This window comes from Amia ocellicauda, chromosome 9 (genome assembly GCF_036373705.1).
Source record: "Amia ocellicauda isolate fAmiCal2 chromosome 9, fAmiCal2.hap1, whole genome shotgun sequence".
Taxonomy (NCBI): domain Eukaryota; kingdom Metazoa; phylum Chordata; class Actinopteri; order Amiiformes; family Amiidae; genus Amia; species Amia ocellicauda.
This window is the reverse complement of record NC_089858.1, coordinates 25,013,533-25,025,845: the sequence shown is the minus strand read 5'-3', so window position 1 is coordinate 25,025,845 and position 12,313 is coordinate 25,013,533. Positions and strand designations below refer to the sequence as shown.

At 38.4% G+C, this 12,313-nt stretch overlaps 1 protein-coding gene across 1 annotated transcript in view; it reads right to left on the bottom strand.

Annotated features, from left to right (window-relative positions):
• The window catches only part of jph3b (junctophilin 3b), a 53,135-nt gene that overhangs the window by 30,846 nt on the left and 9,976 nt on the right, over positions 1–12,313 (bottom strand). The window contains exon 2 of the mRNA XM_066713829.1: positions 5,971–6,751. Coding sequence (XP_066569926.1) covers positions 5,971–6,751 — 781 coding nt within the window. The remainder of the gene's footprint in view (positions 1–5,970; positions 6,752–12,313) is intronic.

Here is a 12,313-nt window from a genome sequence, read left to right as displayed (position 1 = left end):
ATTACTTTCCAGCTAACTGAAAGCCTGATATTTGGGTTTACAATAAAGACTCGTAGAAGTGGAGTTACTACTGTATATTTATCCCATCTTACAGCTGTTATCACACTGCAGGAAAACCATTGCTTTGCCACACAACATACTGCATGGGTGTCCAGTGTGAGTTCCACCTGCTGAGAATCAGAATAGCATTGTCATGACATGTCAAGAAATAAGAACTGAACAGACTGGAAAACACAGGTGAAATACACAAAACTAATACAAGAGAGATAGATGTCTTGTATATTGAAAGGCTGCTGTTTATATTGTTTATTTCTGTTGCACTCTTGTTTGTGCAACTGAAAAGGGAAATCATTAAATATATGATGTCTGAAGCACCATAATAGTCCTGCAACTGACTGTAACCCTGTGAGCAGTGTACTGTGGGTACTGTGGTATGTATTTTGGGAACAGTTTTTAGTGGGTAGTGTCTTGGATTGGTTATTTGTGTCTGGTGTAACCATAAAGACTCGGAGGACACACAGTTGTGGTTTTAGAGGGTAATTCTTCATTAAGGCACCATGGGCAGAGTGCCTCAACTGAAAGACTGGCCACCTGCCATAGTTGCAGAGATGACGATGATGACTTTGACATGTTTACCTCCTGCTTGCCATTTAAAGATGACCTACAATGCTTGCTTTGGTCAGTAATGAGCTTAGCTGTTCCAAGCCACGCTGTGTCATACAATTCTCCCACTTCCAGGTGAGGCAATTAAAGCAATAGGATAATGCTGTCACTACCCAGAAATACTGCAACGATGACCTCACTCTATATCCTTGCTCTATATCCTATATTCTTAAATCTTCTACAACTTCCTCTTGAGTTCTAACTCCCTATGAAACATGGGCCTATTTTCAAGTTCAATTTACATTCAAAAAATATTTGTTTAGTAATTGTCTCCATCAGTATATGGGTTAACCATTATAGGGTCTTTGTTTTGCTGTGTACCTCTTTGCATTTTAACTTCTTATTTGGATATGGCAGGACTATGTAACATTAAATGAGAACCAATCAGGTTAACAAATAGTTGGTTGGATCGTACACATACACATTCAGCTCCTTGTTCTGTTCTGTTTTGTTTTGTATTTATTTTGTGGCTCACAGCCTTAGTGCAACATTAGTCACTGCTCTACAACTGCATCTTATAGAGCTGTTAACATGTTTGATATTTAATTGGGCATTAATTATGTTAATTGATTATAACCTGAGTCCTACACAACTTATGCATGATTCTGATGTAGATCATCGTCATTGGTTGCCACATTTTAATTCAAATTGGAGAAATGGGTCTGTCTCTCCTTCCATGCTCAGTTTGCCATTTCACGCTATTCCAATATTCACCTACATTACGTCACAAGATATTGTTCAATTAGTTCCCATTAGCCACACGGAGCAGTCATTCACAAGCTGCAGAAGACCCTGAATTCTAATGTGGGGTATCCATAAATGTAATTCAAAGTAGTTACATTTATAGACTAACCACCAATGTAGATACCCCCAAACCTGCTATACATTAAGTCTGCCTACACATTTCTCCTGACAGGAATCACTGGTTCATTACATGTAATGCCACATTCATGCCAGTGAATAATTTGACATGGCTGAGTAATCGCACTTTAAGGAAGAGGACAAATTCAGATTGACTAACATTGAACCCACACATAATCTGTGATAAACTGATAGTCAAAATTAGATTTTTGGTCTGAAGCCTCTTTTGGAAACTAAGGTAGCTGGATTCTGTTAACCACAATTAGGCCTCTCTGTGTAGTTTTCTCATTTTCTATCCCTGAACAATCAATTCAGGAAATATTTTGGTTTGAAAGATAAATAGCAGGAATATGTACAGGTACACAAAGGAAGGATGTTTTAAATTGTCTTTTGATGTGAACTGTGGATTACTCTTTTACCATTACAACACTTGAGTTATTTCCACATAAGACACATCTATGTGAAACTTAAACTTCTTTTTAATGTCATATTTGTTGAGTCTTTGCCAAAATCAGTTTTACAACAGCATAAAGCTTGATTGCTAATAACAGTACTCCATTTCCTTTCTTATAACTGAGCTGTTCTGAATCATCCAAATAATGGATTTTGATAATTGGTGAAATGACTGTACAGAAGAGGCAGTATCAAGTAACAAGAGAATGAGTGCATGGAAAACCTTTCTCAGAGGAAGTGTTGACCAGAAATTACAGATTTAGAGAAATAATTCACTGAAATGTTGCAAGATGATTTATCAAGAAAATATCTTCAATATCAAGAGAGAGAACCCTCTCCTTTAATAAGTGTGTGCGTTTGTGTGTTGAATCACTATTAAACATTTTAGCTACAACAAAAGCATTTCTATATTGATTGTATTGTAGCTTTGTATTCATTTTGAATGAAACGGCTGCTTTTGGTTTTATTGTGACATGGGCCATGGAGACCAAATTCATGGTCAGTACTTTGTAAAGTATGAGGAGGAGCTGTTGGCATTAGGTTTTAATGCAAATCAGCAAAATCCCCCAAATGCTATGCATATGTTGTTCCCCAGCCTTGGCCACAGTGCTTGACCGCAATGCTAAACCGTGTGATTCCTACTACTAGCACCAACTATAATACGAGATGTATAGAATAGGATTAACTTCAACAGAACACTTTCCTTTTTGTTTATAGAAAGCTGTGTTAACTCATCACTGATTTTAATAAAATGTTAATGGTGTAATATGTAAAGGCGTTTGGTATATTGGACTTCTGATTGTTGATGATTGCAATAATTTTGGTTTGGCAATGATGTTGTAACACATAACAAAACGGAAGAATCCTGTAGTAAAGTACTTAATAAACTAATGATTAAGCATAGTAATCAGGAAAAGTAATCAACGTCTTGGATTCATTTAAGACCAGGGATGAGAAATGATGAGTGATAATTTGCCTTTCCTAGGGCAATACTAACCCCTCCTTTCCCTGTGCCTTATCTGTCATGGTCCCAAGGTCACGAAAGGGGCAACAAGAAATGTGGAAGAATGATTGAAACTGGAGAAAAATCAAAACTACTAATGACAAGCAGTGCTGTGGAACACTACAGACCTTGAGGAAGTGTTTCTGCATCATGCCCACCCAAAGTGAGAAAAATAAACCCGTCCCAAAGTCAGTTTTATCTCAGGTTTAGTCATGGAACCACTTTGACTCAACACATTGAGAGGCAGGTAGAAGTCTCAAGAACAGTATGTGGAAAACCCAGAGACCAGAGGGTTAATGACTAGTGCTCTGATATTCATGTTATGAATCTCTCAGGCTTCAGAAATTATCCTCACTGGCATATCACTTCACTGAAAAGTCAGTGATGGTGTGCGGGTGTGGGTGCGTGTTGCGTGTGCGTGCTATGACTTAATAATAATTGTGGTTGGAATTCTGTCCAGCGGCTGCCAGATTTCTCCACCACCCTCCAGCCCTCCACAGCCCCATTACAATGCCACTGCTATCTCTAAAATATTACAATTGACTTAAAGAAAATGTGATCCACAAGCATGAGAATTAAAGACCCTGGATTACATTTGTTTTTAGGGCAAGACATTCAAAAGAATAGGTGATCACGGCAGAATTTGGTATCTCAATCTGACACCAAGCAGTGTCAGGGATTGTCACAAGGCTCTCAAACATGCCCGACTTCATTCGCTCATGTGGCTTTTGAAACAGACTGCAATTTTGTGGCTGATTCTTCCCTTCGCATAACCAGCAGATCAGTGATGGCAAGCACTACTCTGACTTAGGGAGCCAGTACTGATTTATTTTATTTTTTAATTATTCATTACCCTTTTTTTTCCCCATCAAGGCGTGACTGAGCCCTTTTAGTTTTTGTTTCTCTGCTTGAAAATTGCACTTATTGATTTAACTTCCCATGAAAACGTCAGCTGGAAGCAGCATGCTAAAAGAACAGGATGTCTGTGCGATTGCAATCTCATCCCTCAACATAATTTATCCAGACTGGTCCAGCCACATCCCGAATCGTTCGGCACTAAATCAGCAGAATGGGAACACCTACACATCAATCGTTGTAAAATATGTCTATCAAATGGTCACAATGACTGAAAAATAATACAAATAATTCTCTGGTAACACTGCAATTAATTATGAGTTTGCTACACAGCGATCTAATGATATTTTCTTCCCCACTATTGACCAGTTGTACAAAGTATCACGATATGTACTGTTGGTCACGGTGCCCTTCACAAAATCCAACCGATACAGAGCTCATCACCTATTAAAATCCATTATTTCTGCTGGTATTTATCATATTTGAAAATTAGAATTGATTTCAAAAACTTTTTTAAAGTAACCCTTGTAAAAATTACAATGTAATGACAATTGCTAATTACATTCTATAGTCATGATTATCCTTATAATTGTAAAGTATCCTAACAATTCTGTACGTTGTGTGATTGTCTCTTCATGTGATTAATCCTTGAATATTGTTTATGTGGCACTTTGTTCCTGTATTCTCCCAGCATGCTTATAAATGGGAGAACTGGGGTTGGCATTGCCTCAGATATTCTAATTCTTCCTGTTCTGGAGCACAAATAGAATGAATTGAAAAAGCACATCAGTTCTCCTGGAATGCCTCTCTTCAGTGTCTGATAGTGCCCTCAATGTTTGAAATCATGAATGCAAAAGCAAAATTAAAGACTATGGTAAAGGAAGGTGCTGGTACAGACAGTGATTTTGAACTGTTTCACTCAAGGGCATTTATTAATTAATTTATTTATTTATTATTTCATCCATGTCTAGGAATGTGTCAAATTTGCTACAGAGACAATGATAATGCCAGGACTCTCAGGGGCTAGTAACCTTTTTATTCTTTGTCAAATGAAGTCAATCACTTACATTAAAACTATTTATTTTGCAAGATAAATTGTTTACTACTCAATTACATTCACATAATACTATTTATAACTATTCAATGTTTATTATAACTAAATTATAACTAGTGCATATGTGTAATAAAGGACATTGTTTGTATTTATTGGGCTGTAGATATGTTTGGGACCATTGTCCAATTTCAATTTAAAATATTGATTTAAAATGCAGTTTTTTATGTTTTTTCAGAAAATTCTAAAAATCCTTTATTCAAGCTAATCAGCTGTTGTTTGTTCTTTTCCACTTTATGCTCAAGACAAATATAAAGCAATCCACGGAAATGACATTTCTGCCCATGCTGCAAACGGAAATCAGGGATACTCTGATCCTGTCCATAGATCAGGCTACTGCAACATATTTCTAACAGACAGGAAGTCAATAACATTACAATGGACATTTCCATAAATATTGTACAGATATAGGGATAGGTGGTGGTGTAATGGGAAATAACTCCAGGATGCATATCCATGGAGTGAACTAGGAAATCAGGTTAGCATTTCATGATCAGTAATCAATTTGAAATCTACGGGAAGAGTTGATGCCTCATATAGAAGAAAACAAAGTTCTTAGTATTTGTGCTCAGGAAATGTAATGAGTCGCTACATTGAAAAGCCATCAACGTTTTACATTCCGTACCGGCACATTTTTCAGCTTTTAATTGGAATATTTTTGTGTGTATACATGCATTTGTTTATTTTGTTTTTGTAAATTAATATATCAGCATAAACACCCATCGCTCACAGTTTCCTAATCAAACTAACTAACCGCGCTAATGAGGAAAGTGTTCTGCTGACTGACGGAATGAAGTGAAGCTCACAGGTGCATGGAAGTTTGAGAGAGGAGTAAGATGAAAGATGCTTCAGCAGTAACCATGTTTCAATGACCTTGTATGGTGGCAGGAAGAGTGAGAAAATGGCAACTGACACCTTAGAATGTGTAAATACTGGGGCCAATGCTTCTGTGCAGGAAACTGTGACACTTCCTGAATATTATATGATTAGCTGTCCCAGAGAGCATCAAGGGAGTCTGTCTTACCTGGACAGAGCGATCTCGGCCTTCTGCTTGGCAATGTCTGACGCCTTCTCGGCAGCCTCCACGGCGCGGTCCACCTTCTCCCGGATCTTGCTGGCTCGCAGGGGGATGAGGTTTTTGCGCTTGCCACTGACCAGGATGTTCTGCTTGTACTTCCCTTCCTCCTTGGTGCCATCAGGGAAGGTGGTGCAGCCGTAGCCGTGTCTCTTATTCCCCACCCACTCGCCCTCATAGTGCAGCCCGTCGGAGCGTCGGCTCACCCCAAAGCCGGCCCGCTTGTCGTTCTTCCACTCGCCCACGTAGGTCTCGGTGGTGGTGGCGTCCACGTCATCCTCAATCACCGAGAGGTCGGCCTCCCCCTCGCCCAGGCTGATGGTGGAGTTGATGTCGCTGGCGGCTGAGCTGACCGTGCTCATGCCCGCCTCGCTGCGGAAGGAGCTCTGCTTGCTGCGCTGGCTGGCCAGGGAGCTTTTGGACTCCGACTTGCGTAGCTTGAGGCCGCTGAGCAGCGAGCGCCGGAACAGGCCCTTCTTCTTGCCCTTGAGCAGCTCTGCGTCGCTGTGCATGGTGAGCACGAAGCCGCCCCGCGACACGGCTGGACTGCCTGCCACCGAGGCCCCCGCACCATCGGGGTGCAGCGCGGTGCCGTTGCTGTGCTCGCTGCGCAGGGAGTTTATAGAGGTGCGCAGCGGGGAGCGGATGACGGCCGCCATCCCGTAGGGGACGCTCTGCCGCACTCCATAGCCATGACGCATTCCTCCCACCCACTGGCCCTGGTACGTCCCTGAGGAGGGAGAGAGAGAGACAGATTGGTCATTGGTCATCAAGAGGGATATACATGAGGTGCTGCACACACAGAGACTCAGCATAGTTAATAGATGCTCAAAGGATTGACCGTCAATCAAACAATCACCTGCAGCAGTGAAAATTAATAGGAAGATCTGTTACTGCAAGTCTAGGAACAGAATATATTTCTTAATCCAATGGGTTGTGGGAGTCTGAAGAAAGTTATCCAGCCATGCTCACAATGCTCCTTTAAATAACTGTAGGATGAAGTAATTGGCTTCATTAGTTAATAACATTTAACCAAACAAGTTGGATGAGGCCTCTTGTCATTTCTAAACTTTCTCATGTTAATTTGTCTTGGCTTCATAACTGCCTGCATTTGCTCACTATGAGGCACTTTATTTTGGCACACTGTTACAAGGACTTGTGTTTGGGGAAATTGTCACATTTCACATTTTCAAATTGTAAGTATTCAAAATCTGGCCGCCAATTAACTGAGGTTTTGACGGGATTTCAGTCAGGAACGTCAGAGGTGAACTGCCTTAGGGGAATGCTTAATTCACTATTGCAAGGGAACTGGATGGAGAACTGTTATATAGCCAAAACACAACCCAACCATATTTCTGAAGCTGAAATTCCTACAGTGCCTTTATACACATTTATATTTTATTTGTACAGAAAATTTAAGTAATCTCCAGTTACTTGTCTGTAGAATAGGCCAGTAGCAAATGTCTCACAGCATAGTCTGCATCAATCAGTGTAATGTTGCAATTGGCTTGCCTTGTTATTCAAAGAAATAGTTTTGTTGTGTTTACGTTTGTCCTTGCCAAGAAGTCCCTAATTGTTTGTTCAAAAATATAAGTCAAAATAATTATTTTACTTTAAAACTGTCTTTTGTGTATCAATCAATATTTCCTTTCCTGTTAGTGCTCTTAAAATCCATGCCAGTCCTTTCTTTTTTAACCTTTTCCAATTAGTTATTTTTCATTAGTATGCTAATTAATTATTTGTGATATTATCGATGTTATTTCCATTCCCATTACTCCAATTGAAATACAGAGCCTGATTTCCAACTTAGAAATCCAAAATCTCATAAATGAGAAGATCAACCCTAAATTATGTGAGCATGTGTGGGCATCAGCCACTGTAGAAAGTGAACTTTTTTAAAATTGCAGTATTTCCGGAAAACGTCTGTTCCTCATTTAGTATTCTAACATAAGCAGTATGCCCCTGTGAACAAGATGCTTTTCCTTAAAGTACAAACAGGTTCACTAAGCCAGACAATGGAATATGACACCTACTTTTATGTGTCAACAAACTGTCAGCACAAGATTGCTGAAACCACAAAAGTATCATTTTAACAGCATGATTCATCCTGGACAAAACTAAAAACAGACTGAAAACAAATATTTTAACATGCCATAGCCAAACAGAAAATGGTTGCTTTACCTCTAGCAATAATACATTGAGATTTTTACTGTTTAAAAACAAATAATGAAATGTGTAATATAAGTGTTTTAAAAACTGTCCTATAATAAGGTGAGGGTTTGACTGGATTCCTGTTAGGAACTACAAAGGTGAGCTGAGCAAAAATTCTCTCTTTTGGCAGAGGTCAAAACAAATGCAAACTAAATCTTATAATAGACATGCAGGTGCATGACTAAAGCAATGCAAATGTTCCCAAGAAGAATACTTTCATACAACCATATGTGCAAATAAAAGTGTTTTATTTAACATCTAAGTGTCCCCCCCTTCCCCCACTCATTTTTCAAGAGCACAATCTTTTGAATGTCAAATCCTTTTTAGATTTTTTTTCTTCCCTGATATTCCTCTCAACATGCAGCAACTCATCACACATTTTATGTGCTTGAAGAGTATCTGCAAATGTAGCCTTTCAGAGGCCAGAAGTCGTATCTGTTTTACACAATACAGTACAACAAGGAGAATAACCTTATTTGGTATTGGCTGCTTTTATAATTAATTCACCAAAAAGCTACAAACATGAATTCAATCAACTAAGCTCTTCAGGCCCACAGCAAATAGAGGCCTACTTGTAATTAATGTAGAAATATATACTCAGCCAGAATATCACCTTGAGATACTCAATAGATTCTACAATAGTTCTATCAGGATATCAGCAGGATTAACTCTTCTCCTCTTTTGAAAAACACTGGTTAGATAGTAAGCACATTATAGAATCTCTTTGTGTATAATTCCCAATTTCCAAGAGTTCAGAAATATAGTTCTAGGCACAGCAGACACATTCAAAGAGGTTGGGAATCTGACTGGTTAATTTCAGTTGATACAGGAAGCCAACCACACCTAAATTATTTTCTGTGATTAGAAAATGTACTTCAGCTACTTCATCAAACAGTGTTTAATCAGTTCTAATCAAAGTCTTCCAGGCTGTAAAACAAATACTCTAGGCATGTTTCAATGGTCAATCTTCCAAAACTCCCCATTCATTGGTATCATCCTATAGGCAGCTGTACTGTGGATCAGTGGTGGGTTGTGTCTTGCATAGTCCACAGATTCCCCTCGTTTGATTGGTCTGGAAGCAGATGACGGTAGCATTTATTTTTCCCTAATGCCCAAGGCAAACTCACTGCGTCATTGCCACACAGGGAAATAAGAATATATAGCAAAAAACATTTTCAGGAATAAGGAGGCAAAAATATCAAAGCAAGAAAAGTAATGTTTTTTTATCGATTGTTTTTTTTTTTTTTTTCTGTTTCATTGTTGTGCCATGAAATCCTTCTGACTAGATAGTGTAATTTATTTTATTTAATTTACAGTACATAATGTCCTGTATTTGATTTATGCATTGTATCCTTCATTCATCTGACTGCGTTTGAATACTCTTCCTCATTAAATTTGAAAAGGCTTGTGAATTATATTGAATCTCTAGGTTTGTAAGCCTGTGAAGATGATTCATAGACACAAAGGCCTGCAGTTCAGGTGCTAACCAGGTTATTGTGCCTGTTTATTGCAAAGATATTTCAATTTCCTGTACGCCCAAAGCGTAAAGTTATTCTAATAGTAATTTATTGAAACAGTCACTAAAATGATGATTTCCTGTCCTGACAAAAAATAAGTAAATATTATTAGAAGAAAGAGACACAGGAAAGATATAACAGAGACAAGTATGTGAAATTAAAGACCACTGGTGCTTGTGCACGATACTAATCGCAACTTCAGTCAAGCTTCCTTCATTGGGGTTTTTGATAACCTTTTGGATGCTAAAACCACTGTTTACGTATAGAGGGAAATGTCAAAAAAGAGAGTGCATGGGGGGATTCATAAAGCACACTTGACAACAGCATGATAGTCATTGTTTAATATTCTAACCTTGTCATACTCCAGGGTGCTTGTCAATGAAACTGCTCTTTAACACGCCACATTTACAACACACACTTGGAGGGGAAAAAACAAAATCATAGTGCTCAGGAATCTTTTGAAGTACAAATAACACAAATTCACTAAGGTATCTCAACCTCAGATATACACCACTGTTCAAAGTGTGTGGTTTCACGCAAGGAGTCGGAATCAGGCTTTCTCCAGAACAATTGGAAGCAGGAAATTAGAAGCACCTGCTCACAAGCAAAGTAAGGTTACTCCACATGTGGGCCCCCAATCCACTTCAATTTAAAAGAGAGCACGAGCAGGGGGGTGGGGTAATGTTGTGTTCTGCTTCCTGCCTGTGATGTAACATCTGCAGATTTCAGACAGTGAAAAAGCCAAATCTTCTCAGCCTTGATGTTGATGTTAATTATTAATCATTGAAATTATAACTCCAAAAAACAGTGAAGCTAACTGAGGCCACATCATCTAAATACCAATAAGGAAATAGAATATTTAGATGAGCATTCTCTGAGACCCTTTTTTAACTGAAATTCCTGTTTTGTATTCATGTTTCATATATACACAGTCCTTCCATATTAAACTGAGCTGCCTGGACACAGATGTAATGCAACCCCATTAAAAGACTAACTAGAGAAGCACCATCTCCAATATGTGCAGTATCTTAATATTATTCCTGTAGTTTGGGTGCTCATTGTTATATGACATTTTGTCTCCAATGTATGCATGTTGCAAGGGTCATATCATACTACATAGGATTGTTCTCTGACAACAGAGTTGTGTGAAATGGTTCAGCAGCAGGGATGAGAGAGGTCTGAATCCATTTACAAGAGGCTTGACTTGTGAAAAGCCTTCCAATTTAGTTCCTGCACAGGTCATATGCATCTATATGCAGATCCTGCATGTCTGGAGATAACTTTTCAAGGTGAACTGCAGAGTGTGGATTATTTCCGGTCCAACTTCTTCAGCTCAGAGCAGGATCTTTCACTGTTTCCAGCACAATTGTGAAATGTGCTATAGACTGCTTGTCTTCATTGTGTTGCTGTGGTTTTGTGTTCTGTTGCGCATTGTGTGGGGAGATCAATGTATTAGGCTCATTCAAACTGATACAAAATGCAATGTTAGTCATTTGTTCATGATAGTCGAATCTTGGTCGAAGAATTTTTGTATTTCTTTATATATATTTATTTTAACATTCCTCTTATAAAATCAGCGATAGCCTTTTCACTTTGGATTGGGAAAAAAGTTAAGGATTTTTTTTTAGTTTCATTTGCTTTTTCTTTGAAATTGCAGCATTTTTTCAAAGTTATCCAGTTTGTGATATTTATCAATATATCAAACAAATTAAACAAATCTGTAAATCTGCCTATGGCAAGAAGTGACTGAATAATGCTAAATTACTAGAAAAGCTTTGACTGAACACCTTTTTCTGAGAGCATTCTTGTGGTTCACATGTGTTAATGCAGGTTCTAGGCCTCAACAAAACAGAAGAGTGCGTCAAAGCTTGTGTAAGGCTAAGTGTGTCAACTTTGTTGAAATACAGCATTGCAGATAAATTACCCTGGACTACAGTGACCTGTCCCCCATATCTGGTAGATAGTGGGGGAGTTATGAAAGTACAGAGATAGCATATTAACAGATGAATGCAAAACATTTTTATTTTGTTTCCCTAGACATTGTGAAGACCATGTGCTGACCACATTTCACCACAAGTATAACATTTGTATTTGTATGAGCATAGTCCATCTACACAGTGTAAGAATGGGAATTTCTTACAATTTCTCACATTCAGGCCATTTTTATAACATTGATTGTAACTTCACAGATTTAATTTAAATGTATATATAAATAAATAAATACGTTCCCAATCATTCAGAGACCAATATATGCCTTTGCCGTCTGGCAATTAGAAAGCCACTGTTAGGTTGAAACTTGTCAAATGAAAAGATACAATTTTTACTATGGACAAGATTAAGTTTTATATTATGTAATCTAAAACCGATTCCATAATGCACTTGAGCGGTTACTCCTCTTATTGTGTGGAAACTGACAGTACAGAGCCCAGGTGTGTAGAGGTGCCACATCTGATGGAAGCCTATTTTATTTTCTATGAATTACCTCAGTGAGTGTATCCTGCCTCGTTTAGTTTTGCAGACTGGATTCCTGGCAACTTCCAGAGAGAAATAAAACGCCTTGGTTT